The 27766-nt window shown below is 39.5% G+C and overlaps 6 protein-coding genes across 6 annotated transcripts; 4 read left to right on the top strand and 2 right to left on the bottom strand.

Annotated features, from left to right (window-relative positions):
• Positions 1 to 229: 229 nt before the first annotated feature.
• Positions 230 to 6781, top strand: GCK72_016250 (uncharacterized protein; the record flags this gene model as incomplete). The annotated part of the gene is made up of 7 exons (XM_053731415.1): positions 230 to 329; positions 1383 to 2002; positions 2578 to 3304; positions 3477 to 3661; positions 4103 to 4698; positions 5584 to 5850; positions 6556 to 6781. 7 exons carry the CDS (start codon positions 230 to 232, stop codon positions 6779 to 6781), a joined length of 2721 nt encoding a protein of 906 aa, XP_053586187.1.
• A 2917-nt stretch (positions 6782 to 9698) lies between these two features.
• GCK72_016249 (uncharacterized protein) lies at positions 9699 to 10971 on the top strand (the record flags this gene model as incomplete). The annotated part of the gene is made up of 2 exons (XM_053731414.1): positions 9699 to 9984; positions 10667 to 10971. 2 exons carry the CDS (start codon positions 9699 to 9701, stop codon positions 10969 to 10971), a joined length of 591 nt encoding a protein of 196 aa, XP_053586186.1.
• On the bottom strand, positions 10494 to 11481 carry GCK72_016248 (uncharacterized protein; the record flags this gene model as incomplete). The annotated part of the gene is made up of 2 exons (XM_003091491.2): positions 10494 to 11219; positions 11266 to 11481. The coding sequence occupies 2 exons, from the start codon at positions 11479 to 11481 to the stop codon at positions 10494 to 10496; spliced, it is 942 nt and encodes a 313-aa protein (XP_003091539.2).
• A 1762-nt stretch (positions 11482 to 13243) lies between these two features.
• Positions 13244 to 17509, top strand: GCK72_016247 (uncharacterized protein; the record flags this gene model as incomplete). Its single annotated transcript, XM_053731413.1, has 8 exons — positions 13244 to 13363; positions 13813 to 13989; positions 14037 to 14375; positions 14808 to 15143; positions 15390 to 15579; positions 15994 to 16111; positions 16156 to 16261; positions 17435 to 17509. 8 exons carry the CDS (start codon positions 13244 to 13246, stop codon positions 17507 to 17509), a joined length of 1461 nt encoding a protein of 486 aa, XP_053586185.1.
• A 252-nt stretch (positions 17510 to 17761) lies between these two features.
• GCK72_016246 (uncharacterized protein) lies at positions 17762 to 21989 on the top strand (the record flags this gene model as incomplete). Its single annotated transcript, XM_053731412.1, has 7 exons — positions 17762 to 17828; positions 18327 to 18585; positions 18796 to 18996; positions 19711 to 20203; positions 20253 to 20381; positions 20426 to 20675; positions 21739 to 21989. The coding sequence occupies 7 exons, from the start codon at positions 17762 to 17764 to the stop codon at positions 21987 to 21989; spliced, it is 1650 nt and encodes a 549-aa protein (XP_053586184.1).
• Positions 21990 to 22367: 378 nt separating this feature from the next.
• Positions 22368 to 24002, bottom strand: GCK72_016245 (uncharacterized protein; the record flags this gene model as incomplete). The annotated part of the gene is made up of 5 exons (XM_003091487.2): positions 22368 to 22537; positions 22621 to 22699; positions 22977 to 23175; positions 23754 to 23816; positions 23881 to 24002. The coding sequence occupies 5 exons, from the start codon at positions 24000 to 24002 to the stop codon at positions 22368 to 22370; spliced, it is 633 nt and encodes a 210-aa protein (XP_003091535.2).
• Between the last annotated feature and the right edge of the window lie 3764 nt (positions 24003 to 27766).

Genomic DNA, 27766 nt, shown 5'->3' with positions numbered 1-27766 from the left:
CCTGAAAATACTGCATTCTCAGTGCAAAAAATTAAAAAATTGAATTAAAACGTGAAAAAATCGGCTTCACGTTTCTTGCAGTTCTTTTTCGCAGTATGGGAGACAGTGTGCCGCTGAAAAATACCGTGACGCCTTCGCCCTTCTCCTCGTATTTCCGTTACTTCTCTCGTGTTATTATCCTCTTCTGATTCCCAAAAACCCCCCAAATTTCTATAATTTTCAGGTAAAAATGGGCTCTCTCACGACATGGACTCCAGTGAAAAACGTCGGACTCAACCTGACAGTCAGCACGAGTTATGACGTGTGTGATGCACAGGAGGCATCTCCAGGTAAGGCGAAAATCGAAGAATCACGAAAAATGGGAATTGGAAGCATTTCGCGGCGTTTTTCGGTGGCAATTTCAACAAAAAATTTGCTTTTGGCGCCGGTTTTATCATTTTTATTCATTTTTAGTATATTTTCCACTGGAAAAAACGATTGTTGACGCCGATTCGAAAAACAACATCGGCGACAGAAGCTAGTTGAGCTTGCAACGAACGATCGAAAATTTCAGCTTTTAGTGACTATATGCAAGTGTGAGCGCAACAAAATGCTTGAAAAAGTTCCAGTTTATCAAGAAATTTATTCGAAAATTAGGGCTGAAGCTACTTTTATTGTTTTTTCTCGTTTATTCTCGTTTAGCGGCCCTATTTTTAGGATAAATTTCCGGAAAACTGGAGCTTTTTCAAACATTTTGTAACGCTCAAACTTGTTCATAGCACAAGTCACAAAAACCGAATTTGTTAATTCCGGCGATCGTCGGCACGCCGTTCTGCGACGTTTCGCAACTACGACATTTCGCAACTGGGACACTTCGCAACTACACCGTATTTGCAGTTGAAAATGTTGAGCCTACCAACGGGCATGCGAACATATTTGAAAACAATTAAATAGAAGAAAAAGTTATCTGATCCATTTTTTGACAAAACTAGATCGAACTATTGCTAGTTTTATGGTTGTGAATCGTCGTAGTTGCGAAATGTCGCAGTTGCAAAACTTATCAGCAGCCCACCCCCTCTTACAACTGCGCCTCAGCGCAAACGAGAGAGTATCCGCGAGAGACGCAGAGTTTTTTTCTCGCGCCGACACAGACTTTCACAGTTTTTGACCCATTTTCGCATTTTTTCAGAGTACTTTTGTAAATTGGCATGAAAAAACTGCGAGAAATGGTCAAAAACTGTGAAAATCTGTGTCGGGGCCAGAAAAAAACTCTGCGTCTCTCGCCGATACTCTCTCGTTCGCGATGGAGCGCAGTTGTAAGAAAAATGCTCAGCTAATACCAAAAATCTCCAGAATCTCACACAAATCAACAGAAATGCTCATATAATCTGAATCATTTACAGATCCTCAACAGCCACCGACGGTCGTCACTGTTCAAGATATGATTCCCTTCCCACTCCCATATTCCGCTCCACCTGCTTTATACATGTATTCTGTCTTCGATTTCCCAGCGCCAGAACTCCCCACACCTCCGGAAACGACGCGCAAAAGAACATCTGACGCCGTCGATTCCGATTCGAAACGAATGAAGACAGAGGTGGAGGGAACGGATTCAGATTGTTGGCTGGATGTAGAAATATACCCTTCAGAAGATTCTTTCACGGAAAATATGCAGATGGTGGAGGTACCAGAAGAAGTGAATCAACCAGAAGATCCGATTGATCTAGTGGAGCATCTGGTATCAAATCAGGAACCGTCGACGTCTTCAGAAGTGCCGGCCAGGCGAAAATCCAAACTACTTGAAGGGATTCCTACCAAAATCCCAGCATCATTTACGAGGAAACCGAGGGCTCCACGTGTTCAACCGGTCAGGGCACAACCAAGAAATCGATACGGAAAGATCAATGTGCACCGTGATTCGAGACTATGGTTTGCAAAGTCATCGATTGTGTGTGTTTCTCGACGAAATGGTGTAGCGGAAGCAGCAAGAAGAGTTTTGAAATACATTGAGGATGAGGTTAAGGTGAGCATACACTGCATAAAGATAGGATCCCCCCTAAAATTTGCCTTCAGCGATCTAAAAACCCTGGGAGACATCTGATTGTTTGGATAGAGCAACTTTGAGCAGCTCTGTGCAGTCACTTTTGAGAACGCGTCAGAAAGATAGGACACCCCCAAAAATCAGTACTTTTCGACTCTTTTTCCTAGAAAATTTGGAATTTTTTGATCGGAAATTGCTTAAAGTGCTCTTATTAGTCCTAGAAAACTTGGTCGAATTTAGAGCACTTTTAACGATTTAAGATCAAAAAATTCCACATTTTCTATGAAAAAGAGTCGAAAAGTACTGATTTTTGGGGGTGTCCTATCTTTATGACGCAGGTTCAAAAGTGACTTTTGAGCACAGAGCTGTTCAAAGTTGCTCAATTCAAACGATCGGTTGTCTCCTAGGCTTTTTAGGGTCGCTGAATCGAACTGCAATAACCGATTTTTGATAACTTTTCAGGATTTTCCAGAACGACAAATATTAGAGGGTGTCCTATCTTTATGACGCACACTGTAGAGACGATTTGGAAGGTTAAAATAACATTTTTGTTTCAGGAGTCAAATTGCAATGCGTACATGGTCCCACTGGAAGAAACGGCTCCAATGACATGGGACTTCCGTGGTCTCAGCGAGCGACTAGATGAAATGGTTCTCGCGGATCCCATCGAATTGGATGATGTCTCTGCCTCGACCCACGACTACCCGGATAAGATCAGTTTCACTGGTGCACCACTGTTGGATCCCATGACAACTAGCAGTCATGAAGTGCTCGAAGCCGCCAAACGTCGTCGGAATACAAATGAGAATCATGTATACCAAAAGTTTGATAAAACGAAGAACAAATACTTTTTCGATGATTGCAATCAGATAGTTGTTTCAAAAGAATTGGAATTCTTTGAAAGGTTCCGAGGGGAGGAGCCGGCTCCTGCTCCAGGATATCTCCCCGTTCCAATTTACCAAGTGGACAGTTTGGAGCAAATGCCCAGAGTTCTCGAGGTGCTCTCCACTACAAGTATGAGTGTTGTTCGTGGACTCGGCGACGTAATTGGACTGAATCCGGATGATTTCTTGATCGAAACGCTCGCTAAAGTTAAGCATGATTATGATTTGATATGTCTGCGACAGATTCCTCAGAAGGCGACCACCAACTACTGGTGTATCCCATGGAAAGGAAAGAAGGGGGCGATGCCTTGCGGCTGGGCTTGCTACGAAGCTCATCACACGAAGAAACTCGGTGATTTCAGTGGATACTATGAGAAGATTCAGGAGTTGGTGAGAGAAGGTGAGGATACCCGTTTTACAACTGCGCCCCACCGCAAACGAGGGAGTGTTGGCGAGAGACGCAGAGAATAGGGGTTAAAAACTGTCGGACTCTGCGTCTCTCGCGGATTCTCTTTCGTTTGCGGTGGAGCGCAGTTGTAAGACATGTGTTCTCAATTTATTCTCTTTTACAGCCATCTCACAAATCGAGACCAATCCGGAGGACGTCGACAAAATCACTGAAGAATTGGCAAACAAGATGAAAGACTCAAGTATGCCGTTGGATGGGATCACTGGAATCGCTAAGGATGCAACAATGAGCGCATTTGGTACAAATATGGATTTGACCGATGCGAAGACTTGGCCAAGACAAGCGGCGGTTAGTAATACTATTAACAATGCATTTTTATTACAACTGCGCTCCACTGTGAACGAGAGAGTATCGGTGAGAGACGCAGATTTTGTTTTGACCTATTTTCCCATTTTTCCATAACAATTTACAAAAAAAATGCTATGAAAAACGCGAGAATATGTAAAAATCTGTGTCGGCGCGAGAAAAAACGCTTCCGTCGATACACTCTCGTTTGCGGTGGGGCGCAGTTGTAAGAAGGGCTGTGCCGAGATATTCGAATTTTGAATATTAGCTCAGCGCAGTTTTTACAACTGCGCTCCACCGAAATGCCCTTGAAAAATGTCTCTTTTTCTCTGAGTCTCTCAATTTCGCACACAATTTCCTCGAGTTTCAGTAGAGCATGGTTGTAAGAAGCGTGTCGTGCTAATAATACTTTCATTTTCAATATTGAATATTCCAAATTTCCAGAATGTGACTCGCTTCCCCGACGCCTTCCGTCCAGATGGGTGCGGAACACTACTGAATTACGCTGGAGAGATGATAGCTGGCCTCAACAAGCCACAAATGTACTTGAAACTCCCAGGAGCACGTACCATAGGCCATCTCGAGAACAACTGTCTGGCATCTCTGAACTATAACATTGGACCAGGAGACTGTATTTGGTACGGTATCCCAATGGAGTATGCCGCCCAAGTTCAGAAGATTGTTGCGAAAAGGATGAAATCGCAGAAGATGCTAATCGAGGGATTCTGGGGATGCGAAGCGGAAATCATTGCCGCCGGAATTCCACTTCAGAAATTCATCCAGAAGCCAGGAGACCTCGTTTATGTTGGAATTGGAACCTACCATTGGGTACAGTCGAATGGTTTCACCACGAATCTCTCCTGGAATTTGGCCACGCCCACTTACATTCAATTGGCTGTCGCTGCCGCCTGTCATGATTATTATTTGGCTAACAAGTACCCGTCGCTCATGCCAATTGAGGTTATCGCGTGGAATATGGTGATGCAGAGAGCTGAAATGGATGAGAAGATGAAGCAACTAGTGAAATCCATTCTGATGCGGTTAGTAATGGAAAGATCTGATTTTAGAATTAAGAAAGAACATCAGACGTGTTCAGGCCTACATGGTCAGATTCCATGGTGTTTTTTTGACAAAAATCCCAGAAAAATAGCAGTTTTTGATCGGAAATAGCTTAAAATCTTCAAAAATTCTGCTATTTTGAGGAGACAGGAAAAATATGAATCTTGGAGCGGAAAAACTCACAAAATTACTGAAAAATCGACGGTTTTAGAGTGATTTTGGTTTAAAAAATTGAACAAAAATCACTAAAAATCAACTTTTTGCAGTCCAAAAACAGTTTTTAACTAGAAAAAAAGACGAACATTGGTAAAACTAGGTTTTGATTAAAAATACCAAAAATATGGCGATTTTCAACAGAAAATTGTCAAAAATTGCACATTTCTGTCTTAAAATCGGTTTTTTGAGTATTTTTACCACCCTCCCCAAATTTTTTTACCTCAAAAACTTCAAAAATTAAAATTTTTCGCAGTTTTTTAGTTTTTTTTTCTTCTAAAAATACTCAAAAAACTTATTTTACAACAGAAATGTGCAATTTTTGACGATTTTCTGTTAAAAATCGCCATTTTTTGGAAGTTTTCAAAACTAGTTTTGCGATGTTCGTCTTTTTTTTTCTGGAATCACTAATCAAAAACTGTTTTTGGACTGCAAAAAGTTGATTTTTAGTGATTTTTGCTCAATTTTTCAATCGAAATCACTCGCAAACCGTCGTTTTTTAGTTATTTTTTCAGTTTTTCCTCACCAAGATTCATATTTTTCCTGTTTCTTCTAAAAAAAAGCTGAATTTTTGTAGATTTTAAGCAATTTCCGATCAAAAACAGTTATTTTTGCAATTTTTGTTAAATATGAAGAACATTCTTTATTTCCAGATCTCTCGCCAATTGTCAATTCGAAATCGATTACTTCTCGAAAAAACCCAAAATCTTCACTCCAAAAGATGCTAAAAATAGTGACGTCAACATGGCTTCAGTCGAACGATGTCAAGAATGCCGTCAAGTACTCTTCAACAATGTTCCCGTCGTTCTTATCAAGGAGCACTTTCCTCCAAAAAAAGGAAAACCAGCAAAATATATTGAGAATGATGGAACTGGAACGACCGTCGTGCCACTGGTATTCTGTTTCGGATGTTGTGCGAAGTAAGCGCTTTTTGAAGTCCGAATTCAAAAACTGACATCTGGATTCTTGATTCCAAATTCTTGTTTCGGAAAACTAGTCCCCCGGCTGGTTTTTAACGGTTTTCATGGTTTTTGGCTCTAATAACGTCTTTTTTCATCGGAAAATGTGGTTTTTTCTGCAAAAAAAGACGTTTTTAGAGCCAAAAATCATTAAAACCGATAAAAACCAGCCGAGGGACTAGTTTTCCGAAAATCCGATTTTCTAGGCCACCAAATGGAAAAGTTAGGCCATGGGGAGTTTTTAGGTGTTTTGGGGGGGGGGGGGGTTTGGGGGTTAGAAAACTCGTTTTTAGAATGTGTGTACCATATGCTAAAAATCGCTCTAAATTTTCTAAATTCCCGTTTTCCTGACTCAAAACGAGCCTTCGTGGAAGAGTTTTTCCACACTATTTTTTTCCAACGTGTAGTCCAAAATAATTTGTCAATTCCTCGTTTTCTCGATTTTTCAACAAAAACTCGTGTTTTTTCTTCTTTTTTTTACGATATAAATTGAAAAAAAAACAGAGAAAAAAGTGAGAAAACTCTTCCGCGAAGGCTCGTTTTGAGCCGGGAAAAACGGGACTTTAGATTTATTTTCAGTATATGCTCCAATGATGAAATTTGCTGAAATATCATAATCTGAAATTAAAAATATGACTTCAGTCCTTTTTAATCTCATAATTCCAGAATGAGATTCCGTCATGTCACCGTTTACCAGCGATACTCACTCGACACCCTCGCAGCTCTCTTCGATGGATTCCACGTGTCGAGAGATGTTCCACCGGCTCCAGATGTCCCGTCGACGTCGAATGCCTTCGATGATCCGTACGATTCGGAAGATGATGACGACTACGACCCAAATGCTCCATCCACTTCGACTGCTCATTTGCATCGACGCAAGAGATATCACTGATTGTCTCTTTTAATAATTGAATATCGATATGTTTTATAATTATAATTGGAAAACCACCACCGAAAGTTGTATTGTTTTATCCTTTTTATTCCCCAGAATATAACTTTATATGTCCCTTGATGAGCCATTTCAGAATACGCGAGCTCGTTTCACCTGACACTTTTTCTTCTGACTTTTAAAGATTTCAGATACAATTTTCAACCCACTTTTATAGTTTCTTCAGGTACATCTTGTGACGTCAACTTTTCAGAACATTTGGAACAAATCGTCTGTGTGTCGGCAAGTGTGTCCGGATGTCCAGATGTCCGCCCACCTTCAAAACCTCGAATCCTCCCTCGAAAACCCCGAAAGAAAGCCGAATGTTCTGACATTCTGTAATCCCTATTATTATCATTTCCCTTCCTTGTTTATTCCCTCCGCTCTAATTATAATGTACAATTTTTCTCGTTCTGCTTCACAAAATACTATTATTTTCCCCTTCTCTTCACTGAAATTTGTTGATGCGGGGGAATGTCAGCGTGAGTAATGATATGGAGATATTTGGTTGAAAACGAGAAAGGTTTTGGAAAGTTTTTGAATGATGTCAGATAACGGACATCTGGACATTGTCAGACACACAGACAGACACAAAAATCGTTTATTTTTTCAGATTTCAAAAGATATTTACAGAATATTTTCAGATTTTACAGTTTTTTTTTCAGATTTTCAGACAAAGTTTATCATATTAAAGAGTCGTTGGCATCGAAATAAAATCAGTTTTGAAATTCTTGAATTCGGAGATTTTCGATAGGAAATGGGCACGTTGAGTCCCAGGCTACCTATGCGAACACGCTCTAACGAGAAACTATGTGGAAAATGAAATATTTTCACGTATCCTAAAATTTTCTGTACGAAAATAGATTCTAATGTTCACCGCCACGTATTGCGGACCATGTCTTTTTCAGAGCGCGTTTGCATAGCCTGGGACTCAACGTGAATGGGTTCCATTTTCAGATTTTCTCAGACAAAACGGTTGGTTTTTCAAAATTTTTTTTCGAAAATATTCCGATTTTTTTCAAAAAATAAATTTTAAGAACGATTTTTTGTAGGTTTCAAACGTTTTTGAAGAAATACTCGAGGAAAAATAAGGAAAATTTTTAGAAAATTTTTTTTTTCGGAAAAAAGTTAAACATTTAAATCCTGCATTGAAAATATTCTGATTTTGAAATGTCTTTATGACTTTAAACATCTGGATTTGAGTTTTTCCAAATTCAAGATATTCGAATTTTGAATATTAGCTCAACACAGTTCTTACAATTGCGCTCCACGGAAATGCCCTTGAAAAATGTGCCTTTTTCTCTGAGTCTCTCAATATCGCACACAATTTTCTTCGGTTTCGGTAGAGCGCGGTTGTAAATAATAGTTATGAAATTTTTTTCAAGGATTTTTGCCTCCAAAGTGTCCCTGTTGCTTGGTTTTGGGAGTAGTTGCTCGGTTTTGGAATGCCCAAGTTTCAGAATGTTGAAGTCTCAAAATGGTTGGTTTCGAGATGTCTCTTACTGACACATTTTATTCAAATAACAAAAACTTGTATAAAAAATTTCACAAATGTATTGTCGAAACAAACTTTCTTGACATTCGGTGTTTGCGGACCTAAGTTCCCGCGCTCAAAATAAGCCACGCCCCCTTTCCCTTGTCTCGGCTATGATATTAGTCGAGCTCCCCGGTTTTTTCTGAATATATAGCCGAGACACGGGAAAGGGGGCGTGGCTTATTTTGAGCGCGGGAACTTAGGTCCGCAAACACCGAATGTCAAGAAAGTTTGTTTCGACAATATCAAATTGGAGACAACCGGAGACTCACTATCAGATAAAAAGAGTTGAGAACGCAAAAGACCCACATTTATCACAGTCTCGAGTCGGCGGCCGCGTTTTTGCCCGTGTACACAGGTGAACCGCTGGCGAACACATATGGAACCGCGCGGTGGCGTATATGCGGCTAAAAAGAATGAGGGTTGGACCCTATATGTGTCTATGTGGATCACCGCGCGGTCGGCGGAAAACGTGGGGAGCATATGGAACGCATATGGATAGCATAATCAGCATTAATTCTACCAATCACATTTGGTTGATTATTCTGTATGAAACACTAGAAAGGCCTAATTCATTGTTGTGATTGTTATATAATGCTATCATGTTGTTTCACTTTTCTCTTTCCCAACTTGTTCACTTCCCATTTCTCGGACTTGTATATTTTCTCCTTTTTTCTCGAAGTTCTTTCCTTTTTTAAACAGATAATGGCAATACTTTTAAAAAAATTGAAAATCACACACGATTTCCTATAAAAATCTTATGTTAGCTTGGTGGTTATAACACAATAATTGATTCTCAAGCTTTTCTTTGAACTCTGAAATAAAATGATACCCGTCGAAGAAATTCGAAGTCCGGTATTTTGACTTTACTTCGGTATGACAAATACTTACCTTCTTACCTTTAAATCCACCTGAAAAATATGATTTCTTATCATACCGAAGTGAACCGGAACATCAGACTAGGGCACTGCGACGCTTGACTAGGTTTGAAAAAAACTGGGAAAATTGGGTCCCGCCACGAAATACGGCTTACTGTAGTTTTCGCGTCAATACCCAACTCACTCCAAACCTATCCATCATTATACTCTTTCGACGCGTCTTGACATGCTGATTCTGAAAATCATATTCATTTTGTCTGAAAACCTATCCCCGTTGGATTTCTGACTTAAAACAGTTTTAGGTAAAACGGTAAAACAAACAAAATAGTTCGCATACCCTTTCTTGCTGATAACGAGCAAATCAAATTTACGTGTGGCAACATAACAGTTTGCTAATAACGAAATTATTGACTTTTTCAAAAAAAAAACTTTTTTTGTACTTGCTATATTCTGAATCCAAATATTCCGAATGATGCACCCCGAGATAATAGTAGAAGAAGCAGAAGACGAGGAAGATGACGTCACGGAGGAAGAAGAGGAGGATGACGTGGCGACACCCCTACGCCCCACCGACACATTTCCACTGAAGCGACGGAATAGTCCGTGTTCTCTGAAACTGAATGAAGAACATCTAAAGCATCTGAGGGAACTGTCGGCACCCTCTCCGACACCAACTCAATGCTCAACCATGTCGAAACACGAATTCCAGAATTGGAGGATTAGTGACGATGTTATGCAGGAGATGATGTGTATTGGTGAGTGTTTTCGTTTTTTCTTAAAATTTCTTCCTTTTCACATATATATTGGTATGACATTACTCAAATCTTGAAAAAATCAAGTCAGACCCAATTCGAGCACTTTGGTCTCGTTTTTCTCGAATACTATGCTCCCAGGGCAAAAACTGAATATATATTTGAAATCAGCGTTTTCTCAGCTTTCCAACGAAATAAGTCATGTTCTATAATTCTATGGTAACTCGGCACTTCCGTAGCCCTTCCGTAGCAAGTTAGTACAATTTGAAATATTATAGGCTGTGTGGAGCGCACTTGTTAATCTTTTTTCAACAAATTATTTTTCTAACCGTCCAAATTAAATGGCTAAAAATCATTCAAAAATGTTTAAACAGGCAGAGATTCAGTAGTTCAAAGTAAGGTCCAGCGCTTTTCTCAATAGAGCGCCCTTTCATACTCAACTTTAACAAAAAGGTTTGATGCTGGCAGTATTCTTTATTACGATAATTATTAAAAGTGAAAAATGAAAAACTCTAATATCCAGGTGCGGTTCTTGGTGGTGGGCAGTGATCACAAGCTCCTTGTCCTCCCTCACTTCCATCATTTCCTGGTGCTCCCGCTTGTCCTGGTTGTCCAGGAGCTCCCGGTGCTCCAGCATCTCCTTGTGGCCCTGGTTGTCCTGGTTGAGCGTGTCCGGCTTGTCCAGGTTGTCCTGGTGCTCCAGCTGGTCCTGCTGGTCCTGGTGGTCCAGCTGGTCCTGGAGTGCCTGGCACATCAACAACTTGTCCTGGTGCTCCTGGAGCTCCAGCGTTTCCATTGGATCCTGGTTGTCCGGAAGGTCCTGGTGGTCCAGCTGGTCCTGGTGGTCCTGGAAGAGCTGCTCCTCCGCTGCGTCCTGGTTGTCCTGGTGCTCCAGATGGTCCCTTCTGTCCTGGAGCTCCGGATGGTCCTGGTGGTCCTGCTGGGCAGTCGAAGCAGAACTGGCTGGCATCAGCGACTTGGTTATCCTGAGCGTCTTGTCCCGGGTTTCCTGGCGCTCCTGGGTTTCCGTCGTTTCCTGGTGCTCCGTCTTGTCCTGGAGATCCTGGTGGTCCGGCGGCACCGACTCCGCAAGAGCAGCATGAGCCTCCACCTCCTCCTGAGGAGAATCCACCGGAGACACCCGAGTCATCGTAGGATTGACGGCGTTGCTTGGTTTGGAAGCGACGGTGATAGGCGTCACGCTTGATACGTCCCTCCACACCGGCGACTCCCTCGAACTAAAAAAAAATGGAGGTTAAGCTGTCTAAGACCAAAGTCGCTCACCCTCTTGTACTCATCCCACAGTCCATTCGACCTGTGCGAGCAGAATTCCACCTCGGACTGAAGGGACGACTGCACGTGTTGCATGTAGTTGTATAGCATTGGCACCGCAACGATCGCTGTCAACGTGGCGATGGTGGAGACGGCTATGCCGAAGAAGGCGACCTTGCGGAGGGATTCCGTCTCGAGTGAGACTTGTTTCGGGTCATCCGATGACATTCTGGAATTTTGGCGGGTGGTGAGAAGGATGATACGCTCAAGTCTAAGAGTAACATAATCAACTTAGGCGCATGTTTATGAACAACTCTTACCTTAACAACTCTTACCGGTTATTTACTTTTTTAGGCTTATGGCTTTTAGGCTTATGATTTTTACTGTTTCCAATACTTAGAAGAACCATCTTAGGCTTAGGCACAGCTAAAGTAAGGATAAGATTCAATGAACGCTTTTAGCTATAATTCTTCTTAGGCTTAGTTTTGAGCCGTTAATTAAGGTTTAGGCTTCACTGCTACCGTAGGCTGACTAGTTAGGCTTAAGCATTCTCATTATCTCATTTTTAGGCTTAACAGTTTTACAATTGAAGGCTTAAACTTATCCACTAGCTGCTACTTTATACAAAAACTCACATTTTTCTCTATCTGAATTGGACGAGACGAACGTCAAGTACCATTTCCCACCGCCCATCTCCATCTCTTTTATACCCGCATCCGTCTACACACGGAAGCATTCTTTTCCAACCAGGAAGCCCCCTTCGTCTCTGAGAACCCCTCCCACTTCTCTTCTCGATAATGATATCGGCTGATGTGAAGGTCAAATGGTTTTGAGAAGATGGCAGAGTATGTTCTTCTGTTTCGAATGTGATGGCTAGAGGGAGACGAAAACACATGTAATTCCTTACAGGGAACGACGCAAACTTCCGCAATTGGCTTTTTTTGGGAAGTAGTAGTGGTAATGAGTGAGAGGAAGTAATGTTTAGGTTTTTATTAGGTTGAAAAAGGTTTTTGGTGTTTTCAAAGGGGGCACTTAGTCACTTTAGATTTATTTCGAATAGTGAGGAGATGAGGCGTCTGTAGAAGGAGAGCTAAAGCATATTTTATTTCTGCAATTTCCAAAGCTATCTGTTTGGCATGCTTAGTTTTTCAGATATTCAAGTAATGTCGTATAAAAAACAGCAAAAATTTGTCACTAACCAAATTATAATTTAAAGAATTCCAAAAATTTAACACACATTCAAACCGGCCCGGCTCGTAACTCGCTTAAACCGCAATCTTATAAACTGAAAAATATACCAAAATGTAGAACTCGGCGAGTTTTATATCTGCGATTTGCCACGGACCTTCTAGTCGCTAATGTGTCGCGGGGCGGGAAAAAATGTCAAAGCCGCAAAAATGGTCAACAAATCATTTGCCATTCGGTTCGTAATAAGTCATAGACATAGAACTGGCTGAGTACATTTTGGTATATTTTTCAGCTCATAATATTGAGTTTTAAGCGAGTTACGCCCACATGTCGGTTTGCTCATAAACTAAACATTTTCTAACGCTGAAGTACGTGAAAACTCTTATCAAATTTTACATAAATTGGAAGTTTGACGAAGCACCATTAAATGTCGTTTTCCTCAATTTCCATCATTCTAATAGTAAGACTCATTTATGAAGTTCAAGGCGATCATTTTTAATTCCAAATCATCTCCCGGGATTCTAGACTACCAAATTCACAACTACCATTACCATCATCATCATCACACACAAATATTTCGTGTCTGTCTTCTGATTTTTGATATTCCAATTCTCGAACCTATTCCCCTTATCACCCAACTTTCAATTTCCATTTACCCAAACCGGTTTTCAAAAATTTCTATTTCTTTTTGTTTCAATGTACTTCTTTTCTTTTGCAAGACACGTCTCTTCTGACCGAAGTGAACACAAAAGTGAAAAGGGAGTGGTTCTCTATTGGTTTCTGTCCTATTCCAATCGGAATAATGGTTCTGTTTTCAGGTACAATATGCGAACGACAGGATGTTTGTAAGACGTCAAAGTATGTGTATACGGCAACAATGGCCAGTTATACGGTGACCGAGTGGAAGTTGAGGGGGATTACGGTAAGGGGAAGAGAAACGAGAGAAAAAAAGTGTCTAGATGTCTTCCTTTCTCTAAAGGCTCATATCTCAAAAACGTGCGGCACTATTGAAAAGTTGTTAATTAACAAAATGAAAATTTTATGCAGATTATTTTGATAGCTATCATACCTAGCAAGATACAAACGCTGGAACTATAGGACGTCAAGAAGCTAGTTATTAGCTCATGCTCTCTTGCTTCAAATGTTTGACCGCTCATACCTCTACAACGAAGGTGCTATCAAAAAGCTGTTAACTAACAAATTATGGCAAATTTTATGCCAACCATTTTCTCAGTTGATCACATTTTGATAGCATCAATCGCTACGAAGACACGGACATGCGAAATTTGTAGCGAGAAGAAGAGAGTGCTGACAACTAGACATGCTCACTTCTCTACTTCTCTCTTATCTCAGCTTCTACATCATTTTCAGTTCACTGACAACGAAAAGATCTCCCGTACCATCGAAGACCTCTGCCTGCTCCGTCATAAGAGGCTCGCCCCAATCTACGGATATCATTGGAAGATTGACAATGAGTTAATGGTATTTCGTGCTCATGTACCACAAGGGACAGTAGCGGATTTGGTGAAAAGGAGTTCATTGCCACAAGTGAGTACACTAGAGCGCATTTGTAATCATAACAGATGGATTTGTAGGAAACAGCGCTTCGATATATTGTACATGTGATTGATGCACTAGCTTACCTCCACGAGAGAAGGCATGTTCACGGGAAGCTGAATGCATCCAACCTGCTACTCACCATCTCCAATGACATCCTGCTCGCCGATCCCTATATCGAGGGGCTCCCTTGTGCTCAGAAACGGAGAGCCCTCTTGGCTTCACCACCCGAAGCGTTCAACTCCTGGGACTCTTACCCCTGCCTGACACCTTCTTCGGACATCTGGTCGGTTGGATGTGTGCTCGTGACAATGGTCACCAGATACCCACCTTTTCTCGATCATTTCATGCATTTTCATGGCGATGGATTGCATAGAGTGAGTGATCCTCTTAACAACTTTGAGGGCGCTGTAGATGGGCCTAAAGTAACACATATTTATAATGGTTGTGTAGATCATGACTAGGGCTACATTTCCCTAGTTGACCTCTTTTTGATAGCTATAAACCCTAAAGAGATATAAACGTTAGAAGAAGAGAGGGAGTTGCAGAGAAGCTAGAGGCTTGTTGTCTGCGCTCTCTGCAAGCTTTGTATCTCAAGAACGAGCGGTGATATCAAAAAGTGATCAATTAACAAAATGCAGCCCTAGATTTGTTCTACACAACCCATAAAAAATCAGCACAAAAATTTCAACGTCTGGCGCGCCTGAACGTTGTTTTTCAAGATGCCAAACCTGCGTGTCTTCTTAACGAGAGCGAGATATGCGCTTTTAAATGTGTACGATTTTGCCTCCAATTTCAGAATTTTTCAGGAACTAGTAACCGAATGGAACACACGTCGCCGTTTAGTCTACTCCAGTCAAAATTTGCTCAGAGATGCCTCCAAAGATATCTGCGACTTGGTCGACCAAATTTTCATCGTAGACCCCGCGCACCGTCCATCAGCCCAAAGCCTTCTAGAAATGCACTCATCGAAATCACGCAAAACTTCGATCAGAAACTCTTTGGCATCGCTAGCAAACCACAAGGAACCGGAACCCCCGAAACCAATCGACGAGTTCTATGTGGATCGGGCGAATGATGAGGAACATAGGCAGTTGGAGAATCTCATTGAGATGGCTGAGAAAATGCATAAGGATCAGGAGGAGGTGAGGATAGAAAAGAGAGTTGGCTATATTCTGAAAGAAGAAGAAATTCTGCTCCGATTGGTATGAAAATCGATAAATTTGACTTGAATTTGAATTCAGGGCACACGTTTGAAATTTAAGAAAACTTGGAAATAGTTGGAAACATTTTTTTTGAACTTTCAAACTTGATTTTCTTAAAATGGGCGTGACCTGAATATTGACTATTAGGTATCATTTGACGCAAAATTTATTGCTTTTAATTTCAAGGGCGGCTTCCTCCCATTCATCCGATGGTACTTCTCGAGAATCTTGATTTTCTCAATTCTACTCGTCAAATGGGTCGGAATGGTGTTGTGTGCTGCGATGAGTCTGGCTGTGGTTGCTGGAAGTGTGTTCTTCGCGATTTTTCTGATTTATAATGGAATACAAATCGCATGTCAGTGCTCGTTGAATGAAGGTGAGATAGTAAGATACATGATGGGGAAGGGCATGGAAAATGGGTAGAAATTGCTGAAAATTAGCTGAAAGACAAAATAAATCATGCAAAAAAGATTACCAAAAAGTTTAGTTATATTCTAAAACAATTTCGTTTTTTTGCCCTGGTTAAAGAATTTGATGAGGTAATAACGTGTTAGCGGTCCGGTCCAAACTTTGACATCGTTTTTCTCGAATACCAGTCGTCCAGGGCAAAAACTGAATTTATATTGATAATCAGCGTTTTGTCAGTTTTCCAATGATATAAGTCACGTCCGACAACTCCACGGTCACTCGGAGACCTCTTCCCAAGTCAGAAACTGTCTCAATAATCTGTCAGAATACTGGCAAATCCGTATTAGCAATTCCCCATTCTTATTTTCTATAAATGTTTCAGGATTCATTGTTCTCATCGCTCTTATCCTCCTTCCCATTATCATTCTCCTCACAACACTATGTTGTAACAACTCTCTCGACAGATATCATGCAGATGTGGAGAGCGGAAAAATTGAGAGGTTGGCACGGTGCCAGTTATACAATATTAAATATTTGTTTTCAGGAGTCGCTACGTCATGAAAACCCCATCCAAAGATATTATAGTCGGTGGGTATATTCTGGTGGAGGGAAAACCGAATATCAAAGTGCCAGAGGAGAATTCTAGAAAGGTTAGTAAGGGGAAAACACACACCACAGTTCAAACTAAAGCTTTCCCCGTTATCTTGGTCTCGCATCCAATCCAAAGAGACAATTAAACCGGTGTCCCCCTATTTCATTTGACACATTTTTTATCGCAATCCGATAAACCGGGTGTCTTTTGGCATGCCAGTTTGTGGCAGTTTGTGCCATCGTGAATTTGGAAGGCTAAAGACCAATAAGCAATTATGATTGATTTTTGAGGATTGATCCTTCAAATTTACATTGATTGTATTATATAGAACATAGGGCTTCGTTTTTATTGTTAACAACTTTTTGATAATTATTGAGACAGAAGAGTTATGCGCCTTTAAAGCTAACAACCATAAATTTCAGTGAAGCTAAAGTAGTCAGATTTTTTTTTGAATCCCCAAGAACAGTCGATACCTTTAAAACAACACAGAAATGACACAGACAGCTAGACACTCAAGCTTCTCTGCGTCTATCCGGCTTCTTAGTCGCTAACTTTAAAGACGCGTATCTCGAAAAGTAAGAGACCTATCAAAAAGTGGTCAATTACAAAAATAAAGCTAAAGACACGATCTACGCAATGAATTTAAATTTGAATTAGTTGGAGTGAAACGGTAACCAAGACGGGAGCTCAAACATACCGTAAGACCTGGAATAGAGACGCACCAAGAGTTTGGAGCATGCTATCTCAGCTGTCTTTAAAGATATTAAAATTTTTCCAACGGAAGAAATATTTTATGAACAGTAAGCTATATTTTGTCAATTGACAGCTTTTTGATATTTTCTTTGGGAACCAAGATATATAGCTGCGAACAGGTGCCAGTAGGTGCGCCACTATTACAGGTTCTACGGTAGTGGTTTTTTGAAACATTTTTTGGGTTTCTCAGATATCATCACAATTTAGGATAATTTTGATTGTTACTAGCTGCAAAATAATCAAAACTTTCTACTTTTGAATAAATGTGTTAAAAACTTGAAAAAACTGCTTAAAACACCGGAAACCCTCGGATATCACCTACCTATGAACAAAGCGTCACAGGCGCGTTATAACGATACAAAACCAAAAAATCTAAAATCCGAGAAAAGTGAAAGTGAGAAACAAGAAGACTATAAATTTTTGCATCCCGAATTTATCCATCCCCCAAATTCCAAAAAAATAAGTATTTCAATTTCAGATCGGCATCGCCGAAGGAATCTCCCAGATGAATCGTGGTGTCGACTTCCTAAGAGACGTTGCGCGAATTGCCTAACATATTTAATTTCTATTTTCTTATTCTTACGTTTGAATTCGAAAAAAATCGTTTTTCTTCGTTCTTTTTTCTTTTTTTCGCCCGATTTAGGAGATAACATCTCGAAATTTTCAAGGCAGAAGCCAGTTTTCAGGCTGGCATAGGAGATCTAGAATTGAGATTGTATTATTTGGGATGTCCTCCTCCTCCCCTTTCCCGAGAACACCTGAGTGCCATTGAATTGTTTCATTGGATGGGTGTGGTGACACAACAATGAGACGAGGTACTTCCAATCGTATACTGTATTCACTGTTTATTCTGGTGGTTGTCACGTTTTTTGGTGAGTTTTAAAGGATTTGGTTGGGGAATTTGATTAGGGGTTGTTTTGGTACTAAATATGCAAGATGGTATAGAAAATTTTAAACTCTAGTAACTTTGTGAGACTTCTGATCGTTTTCAGGTAAAAATAATTGCATTTTCTTTATTTTTCAGATTTTCATAATTATTTATTGTTACAAGAGAGAAAATTAATAGTAAAAATAATTTGTTTTACAATTGCATTAGGTTTTTACCAATTCCGACAATTTATATTGAAAAATGGTCTAATTTTTGGTTTAGATTTTAAGAAGATAAGCAGATGTTCTAAAACTTAAAATAACATAATTATGTTTACGTTGAAGATAATTGATACTGTTAATAACAGACTTTTAGTACTTTTTTAATCAATAATTTAGCATTTGTTCTTTTTAGCATTTATTTTAGGCGTTGTGTTTGAAAACTTCAAATTTTTTGATTTTTCGAAAATTTTCAAACATCGAAAATCCGCCCTTATTTCCAGTCCTCACCATCAACATCTACACTGGTCCCTTCTCTGAAACCGGTCATGAGAACGAAATCACTCCAGCCAGTCCGATTCTTCCAAAGTCTTCTGAAATGCGACGTCGTCGTGATTTATCACTGAAAGAGGCGTGGCTTAAGAAGCGGATTCAGAAGAGTACGGAGAGTAGATCTCAGTTCAACGGGATTTATGTGCGGGAGGCGTATCGGGTGTCAGATGAGGAGATCAGATTTGTTTATTTGGAGAATCAGGATAATAAGTGAGTTTTTAGGTAATGAAAATGGAAAAAATGAATCCTAATAGCAAGAGCGCCGTAGGCGCCCCAGCGCTGAAGTGTTCTGAAATTTTGCAAACTTAGAATATAAGACATGAGGATTCTAACCATTATGCTTTAATTTTTCATCTGTACCTGGCAAGCGCGCCTTGGACGCGTTTTCGTTCCCCTATGTATTTATTTTTTATTTTTCAGCATAAACCTTCAAGCAGAAATCCCGAAACTCGGATGGCAACCAGTGGAATGGTTTTGCTTCAATGCTTCATGCTACGATTACTTATTTTGTTCAATGGCTACACGATTCGGAAGTATTCGACTCCCGCAGACGTCTGCACATCAGCCGTATATCCACTTGACTACAGAGAGGAGCGATGAGTATACGGTGGTGCCGGTGAAGTGAGTCTTTGGGTCTTTGTTTCTCTGTTGGAATGAAAGCTATCAAAAAGTTGTAAACTAATGAAATGTAGATACTTTTACGCTAATAATTTTGTTAATTAACAGTTTTTTGTTAGCATCACCTACTTTTGAGATATGAGCGTTCAAATAAAGAGAAACGCAGACAGACAACTTGTGTTATAACGCGTATATCTCTTCTAGATTTTGTGATTCCAAAATTTTGTCAACTAACAAAATAAGCTACACTAAATTCTACACATTTTACTAGTTGACAACTTTTTGTTAGCTCCGCCCACTTTTGAGATATGCGATTTTAAAGATAGCTATATGAAAGACATAGAGACGCCCAGAAGCTAAAGTGCCTACTCAAAGTTTGAAGACTTATATCTCAAGAACGGGCGGTGCTATCAAAAAGTTGCTAACTAACAAAAGGTAGAGAAATTTATGCTGATAATTTTGTTAATTAACAATGTTTTGTTAATTTTACCTATTTTTGAGATATGAGCGTTCAAAGACCACAAGGCCCTCTCTCTTCTCGGCGCCTAGATTTTGTGATATCAAACGCTTATCAGCTAGGATCTTAGAAATCCTATTGGTTACTGTAGCTTGGTTTTGAATCCTAGTGTCTTACTGTAGCTAGATCCTCGACCTGGTTTCCATTAATCAATTAACTTCTCCTTTAAAACTCCCTAAACTTTTTTGTTATTTTTTCAGCGACGTCCGTCTCCGCCCATCCTCCCACCACTATCCGCACACCCTCGGCGTGTGCCTCCAACCAATATTCTTCTTCACCGACTGGACCGTCATCATGCAATTCTTCGAGTCATGGATAGCCCAAGGCGCCACAAAATTCTATTTCTACCTTCATAGCTACACGTGGCAAACAAAAAAGGTGTTGGATTTCTACAAGGACTCGCTGGGAGACGGGTTGGAGCTCCTCGATTGGAGTGACCTACCAGTGCACGCAAGGGATAAGGGAATGTATGATAGGGATCCGAATAGCAGAGTGTTTAGGCATGGTGCCACCGCGTTCATGCATGATTGTATGATGAGGGCAAGAAGCGTTGTGAAATTCGTTGCCAACACTGATCTAGATGATCTACCTGTGTCATCCACCCTAAATTTACCTGATGCTCTGGAGAAGGTGTCCACCAGACACCCAGATGCCGCGCAATTCAAGGTGGACTGGATTCTAAGTCATCAGCCGGTAAGCGGTGAAGGCACTATGAACACAAAGAACCAATTCTTATTTTCAGCAACACTGGGACTCAATTCACAACGCTAAGGATGTCAACTTCGACCTACAATCCGTGAGAGTCCTCAAAATCGAAAATATCCGTTGGGACTACAGGGTCTCCAAGAAAATGTTCCATAGACCGGAGAGAGTACGTTAATAACATTTTCATGACTACTGTACCTTCATTTTTAGGTAATGCACTTTGATATGCACTCAGTGTACCGTAATGAGTTAGCTGGTGAGAAGAACCAACAGTATACCACTATTGAGATGTTTGATAACTCGGATTTGTATTTCTTGCATTTGAGACGATTCGAAAGACATTTGATGAATCCTCTACCTGTGGAGTATAATAATAGTTTCAACCATTCGTTGTTGATGAAAATGAATACGCGGATGTTGGATCAGTATACGAAGAGGATTGATGGGACCGAGTTTGCAGGTGGGTTAGACTACCTTAGTGAAAATAAAATTTATTTAATTTATATTGGTTGTGCAGAACAAGTCTAGGGCTACATTTTTGCAGTTGACCATTTTTTGATAGCTATTAACGCTAACGAGATATAAACGTTAAAAGAAGAGAGAGAGAGAGAGAGAGAGAGAGAGAGAGAGAGAGAGACGCAGAGAAGCAAGAGTGGCTTGTTGCCTGCTCCCTCTGCAAGCTTTGTATCTTAAGAATGAACGGTGATATCAAAAAGTGGTCAATTAACAAAATGTAGCCATAGACTTGGTCTATACAACGCATATAAAATCGGCACACAAATATCAACGTCTGGCGCGCCTGAGACGCGTTTTTCAATAGGTTCGTTGCAACTGCCTCCTACTATATCTCCGGAGTGTTGAACGCTATTAAAAAGCTGTCAATTACAAAAATTATTAACATCAACTTTTTCACATTTTGCTAGTTGACTATGTTTTGATTTTTGACAGCACCGCCCGTTTTTGAGATGTTCATCTTCAAAGGTAGCAATCTGAGAAGGAGGTGTAGACGCAGAGAATTCCTCTCCCCTCTCTGTTTGAAAAATAAATTACAAAGTAGTTATTTTTCATGAAAATCAATAAAACATCATCCAAATCTTGAAAAAATGAGACTAGAGAATCTTAAAAGTTCATTACAAAAAATGCAAAAAAGCTTGGCTTGACCGGGAATCGAACCCACACCCTTCCCCACGTCACTCCGCCTCACTACCACCTACACCACGCAGTCGAATTTTCCACATTGTCGGTAAGGTAATGACTTGCCAGCGGTTCAAACTTAAACTTTGACCTGGTTTTTCTCGGTTACCACGCCTCGAGGATAGAAACTGAATATATATTTGTAATCAGCGTTTTTTCAGCTTTCCAATGATATATAACACATCTCATATCTCCACAGTCACTCGGGGGCCTATTTTTATAGAAGGATGAGTTTTGGAGAATTGAAATATTCGAATTTTTCCCAAACTAAAAATTTTCATAATTTTCATAAAGTTTTGAGGTTTTAACCACCAAATAACAATTTTCAGAGTCCCCCCTCACCCCTTGGTCCCTGGAAGCCCGTCAAACCATGCGAGATCTAGAACAGTGCCGTCGTGAAGCGTTCGGATCAATCCTCGACGATCAGAACCAAATGTGTCAGCAGAGTTCATCTGGATGTGAGGGGATGCTTACAGCCGGTGTCCCATTTATAAAAACCACACAGACTTGGGTGAATATTGCACATAAGGCGTTGTTTAACACTTATGTTGAGAAGACTAAACGGTTTTCTCTGTTCTAGTTCTATGCGTTTGTGTAAGTGCGCTCTATTGAACTTGGAGAATTCAACAGAGCGCAATTGCTTATCTCATGTTTTTTTCTCTAAAAGAATTCCTGTGATTAGGTCTCATTGTGACGGGTTCTCTTCGTTTGGTGTAATAAATTGTGATTTTTTTTAATTGAACGTAACTCATCAGGGATCGCCTGTACAAAACAGGTGTCAACTACAAAAATGAAGCCCTTGACTTGCTCTACAAGCTTTATCCAAAATTGAAACCTGAATGTCAATCAGTGACAACGTAAGACATGCTCAAAGTTGCTCAATTTAGACTTTTTGAAAAAAGAAAAAAAAATTATTTTAAAAAATTAAACTTCTCAAATTATTATTATTATTCACAGTCTACTTATTTCTCAACAAGAACGTCTTAATATCGGTCCAAAAGTTGGAGTCATGATACAAGTAGGTCATCGATTTCTGTAGAGATCCTTGGAGTACTGTAGGATGGAATTCGAACAACCACAAGACGAGTCCCCAAACGGCGGCGGCGAACCACGGGAACACGGGGAAGTCTGGAAATCGAAATAGTTTTACAGAAGAAATGATTTTATATTAGAAAATCCCGAAAATTATTTTCAAAAAAGTGCCAACTCACTTGGTTGTGGAATAATTTCCTCATTGGCGGCTAGCTTCGTCAGTCCTACTACCACCCGAGACAATAGGTATAAGTTTATCTGAAAATACAAAATAAATTTAAGTATTGGATTTCTGTCTGTGTGTCCAGACATCTGGATGTCTCTCTTCCCACCCGATCCTCGGCGAGTTGCCTTCACCCTCGCTTTTATCACCACCACACGCTTTGCAGCAAATTGTCTCGTGTGTGGCTCAGTTCCAACGCGTCTCATTTTGGTTCCGAGGTACCGGGGTTCAATTCTCGGCCAAATTAAAACGTTTTTTTTTCTTTTTTACTTCAGTTTTTATTAATCTCTCCACCTTTCCAGACCCTCTGACCTGCATATTAACCGCGTTATTCTCCCCAAACACGTAGTATCCCATCACGAACGCCGCGGCCGCACTGTGCCACGGCTTCTTCTTTCCGTCGACTTCTGTCAGGGCTCCTTGAAGGAATTTGTAGGAGAACACGAATTTTGCAAGATTCACGGCATGGGTTTTGGTGAGACGGAGGATGGTGAGCAGTTTTTGAAGGATTCTGGAAAAAATGAGAAAATTAAGATTCGGGATTTTTTTTCTGAATTCAGTCGTGGGCTAAAAACCCAAATTTTGCAAAACTAGACCAAAATGTATATCAAATGAAAGCCAATGCTTAGAGCTATATGGAACTATTTTCAAATTTTCGATACGATAAAATTGAAGAAAGTTATGATAGTTTGAAGTTGGTGGCCTAGAAACCCAAATTTAGAGAAAACTAGGCCATGTGCTATATCAAATAAAAGCCAGTGTCTTAAGCTGTTTGATGATATTTTCAAATTCTTTGAAATCCAAAGTAAAAGCAAGTTACAAACGTTTCAAAGTTAGTGGCCTAGAAATTCCTTCTTGTTTTTCTAGTCCACCAACTTCAAAGCATTATATCTAGCTTCAATTTTGATGTTTTGGAAATTTAAAACTACCAACAAATAGCTCTCGAGTTTCTCTTTTAATTCGTATATTTCATGGCCTAGTTTTACTAAAATTCGGTTTTCTAGGCCACCAATTTCAAAAGGGTCTAACTTGACGAGAAATCAATGTTTTTGAAATCTGTAATAACTGTAGAAATCAGTTTGAACTTACGTTCCCTCTCCAAACAAGAACACCATAACCAGAGCGTGCGGAGCACGGATTCGGGCTCCATACCTGAAAAATTTTCAGTTTTTTTCAAAATTAAAAAAAAATTGTTTTTGAAAACTAGAATACTCACACCAATCCATTCCTTAACCCTTTTAACGCCGCTAACAAAAATCTCTGATCTTTCAATTTATAGAGCAATCCATTCCCGATAACCTCCCAGTTTTCGACGAGATATCGAACCGAGTCGATCATGGTGGCCTAGAAAAGGAAATTTGGGTTTCTAGGCCAGCGACTTAGCCAAAGAACAAAAAGAACAAAAAAAGTTTTTAAGGAAAAAAATGAGGGTGTAAAACATATTTCCGTCTGATAAGACATTTTGAGGGCATATTGAAACGGAATTAAGAAGAAAAAAAAACGGAAAAATTGAGAAATTGATAAGACAATAAATCATGCACTTCCTGGTATTTAAAAAAAGTGACGAAAAATTCCAGTGGCCTAGAAACCCAAATTTTATAAATTTTAAATTTCCAAAAAAATCAAATGAAAGCGAGTTATTCACGTTTTGAAGTTGGTGGCCTAGAAACACAAGAATTAATTTCTAGGCCACCAAATTGGAAATCTCATAACCGAGCTGAAATTTGATTTTTTGGAAACATTGACATTCTTTTGACCTAGTTTTTAGGAGATTTGGGTTTCTAGGCCACCGAGTGGAGATTTGTAATAAATTGAAATATTTACGAAAATTATTCGAAATTTTCCACAAAAGACAATTAGAACAAGAAGACACTATTGCCTACAACGTACTGATCATTCGTACTGTCTCCGTCTCATTTCTCTGACTGTCTAACTGTCTGCGTCTCTTCAGTTACCGAAATATCTTATCATGTGTGATAATGAAGAGGTTAAAAAGAGTAGAGTACAAAAAAATGAGCGAAAAAAAGACAAATTCGGATAATCAATCTTCTTTACATTTATTGTCGAATAATAGAAGAAAAGTCCTGAAAAAATGTGTTGAGAGAAGCAGAAATTCAGAAAAGTTTGAAGAAAAAGCTGAAAAGAGGTGAAAAAATTGAAAAAAAGGTCTCCGACTTGAAGCAATACGGGCAGCCAATAGTTGCGAACTCTGATAGAGCGCAACCATCAAGCTGATCGTCTCGCTCATTCAGTCATTGAGATAAACTTACAGTTCCTTCTTAAATAGTTCACGGGAAGAATTGACAAATAATTGGAGATAATTCCTGGAAAAAAACGTATTGAAGCAGTATTTCGGGAAAATATACAATTTACCATAGTTGTCAAGGCCCGGGCAAATTGGCGCGAAAGACAAATATTCAAATTTTTTGGATTTTTTCGCGAAAAAGTCAAATTTTCGACTATGATTCAGAATTAGATGAAAATCTGAAAAATAGCTCAAAAATGATCACATTTTCGATGAAAAATTGAAAAAATTTCGAGAAAAATTGGAAAAAAGGTCATTTTTTGAAGCAGGGCTTTCGGGCCTTGACAATTATGCAATTTACAGCTATTTTTTGATGAAAACCTCTGGAAAAGAGACAAATTCGTGTCCACTCCGTTCGAAAATAGAATTCACGGACTTGTAACAAAAAATCGAAAAAAAAAACATTTTAGACAAAAGCAACCGAAAATTTTCAATAAAACTGTCTGAAAAATGAGTTTTTCGGAGGAGAAAATCTTGAATTTGTATGAAAACTATAAGTTTTTCAAGGAAAGGCTCCGGGAACATGTTTTCGAGCCTGAAATTAGAAAATTTTGAATGAAAAATCGGCGGTACTCGCTTTTAGAACTGTTACGAAATAGAACTGTTACGATATTGTACTCCTGTGCATTGGAGCGCGTTTGCATTTATTTATTATTGAAGAAATCCCACTTTTTTCCAGTTTTGACACGAAGGAAGGATGTTTTATGAAAGAAACTCAAATGAAATTAAATTTTCTTTCATAAACCATCCTTCCTTCGTGTCAAAACTGGAAAAAAGTGGGATTTGTTCAATAATGAACGAATGTAAACGCGCTCCAATGAACATGAATTATACATTACAGTTCTAAAAGCGAGTACCGCCGAAAAATCAGAAAATCCCTATTTTTATTACTAAATTTGAAATTTCCTAAACATTTTGAACGGTTTTTCGAAAACTATCCGAAAATTTTAAATGCTAAAATCTTGATTCCAAAACTGTGAAGTATCTGGAACTTGCGACGTCACATGAAGTTGCAGAACGAGGTGGAGGAAGAGGAGAGTCTGAAAAGTTATAGATGAACGACCACGGTTTGAAATAAAGAACGGAGCAATACAAGAGTTAAACTTATCTGAAAAATAGGAAAAATCAGAAGATGTTGTTCGCTGAAACCATCTGGCAGCAGAAGCACGAGAACCCCGAGTGGGCGTACGAAATCCAGTGAAAAGAAATATGAAATTAACACTTTTTTGCAAATAGTAGCTTTTTACAACCGCGCTCTACCGAAAACGAAGAGAATTATGTGCGAAAATGTTTCGGCGGAGCGCAGTTGAAAGAACTGTGCCTACTAGTATTTACGTGCTTCTGAAGATCACCATGTGAGAATAAATGGTGCTAGAACGCTAAAATAGAGATTGTTCTGAATATTGAATGAAAATAAAGCAAATCGTTTTAGAACTGAAAACGACAAAAAATGATGACTAATCGGGTTTTCAATGAATTTCTAGCTCAATCGATGAAATAACTGAGAAAATGAATCGAAAACAGGTGTAATTGGAGATAAGACTCGTGAAAAATGAGATTTTCATTGAAAAAATCAGAAAAACGGTCGGAAATCACTATTTCCACCATTTTCTTCCCGATTTTTCTCAAAAATGCACCACCTGTCAACATCTCCGCATTCTGAAGTGACGGTGTAATGCTTATTAGAGTAACGTGGCGACCAGAGATGTTGGGAAGTGAAAATTTTCTTATCCGGAAGTCGGAAGTCGGAAGTTGGAAGTGATTTTTCTTATCAGGAAGTCGGAAGTCGGAAGTCGGAAGTAAAATTTCTTATCCGGAAGTCGGAAGTCGGAAGTCGGAAGTCGGAAGTGAAAAAACGCCCGGAAGTCGGAAGTCGGAAGTGGGAAGTGGGAAGTAGGAATTAGATTTTTTCGCAAATATTCAAAAACCCCAAGAGAAAAATCATAAAATTGCCGAAAATCAGTGGAAAATTAGTTTTTGGCTGAAGAACATCTTATTTTCTGTCCTTCTAGACAATTTTTCCATGTATTTCTGCGAAATTTACTTTTCCGAAATTCCACCGTTATGGAATGACGGAAGTCGGAAATAAAATTCCTTATCCGGAAGTCGGAAGTCGGAAGTCGGAAGTGAAATTTCTTATCCGGAAGTCGGAAGTCGGAAGTTGGAAGTGAAAAAAAACCCGGAAGTCGGAAGTCGGAAGTCGGAAGTCGGAATTCCCAACAACACTGGTGGCGACCCAATTGTCGATGATTTGAAAAATCCTGCCGATAACTGATAAAGAACACCTGAAAACCAACAATTACACATTTCTTGTATTTATTCATTCTTGTTTCGGCCGTTACCCACTGGACAAGAAAAAAAAGTACCTAGAAGAAGAGCACGGCCATCATCAGCAGTGGACTCTTCTTTTTATCAAAATCATATTTCGGAAAAATGCGTACGAGATTTCTATTTTGTCTTGAAACGCCATTTCTTGTGAGAAGAAATGGGCACTTTTTTCGGGTAAAAAGTCAGCTTTAAGTACGAATGACACTTTTGAAATCCGAATTTTGAGCACTAAAACATACAATTTTTGGCAAAAAAAATGGATGAGTTGCCAGAAAACTGACTGTTGACATTTACGACAAGCCGAAATCAGAGTTTTCACAGCTTTTTTTCAAGTTAGAAATCATCTTTCTCGGCCAAAATTGATATAAAATCAGTATTTTTGCAAAACACTGCGCTGAAATACCTCCAAACTGAAAAGAAAAAATATATAATGAAGTCCGAACTGGTCTCTTTCCACCGATTCATGTGT

The sequence above is a fragment of the Caenorhabditis remanei genome, chromosome IV (assembly GCF_010183535.1).
Source record: "Caenorhabditis remanei strain PX506 chromosome IV, whole genome shotgun sequence".
NCBI classification, from domain to species: domain Eukaryota; kingdom Metazoa; phylum Nematoda; class Chromadorea; order Rhabditida; family Rhabditidae; genus Caenorhabditis; species Caenorhabditis remanei.
The sequence above is the reverse complement of the archived record's forward strand: the minus strand, read 5'-3'. Positions and strand labels throughout refer to the sequence as shown.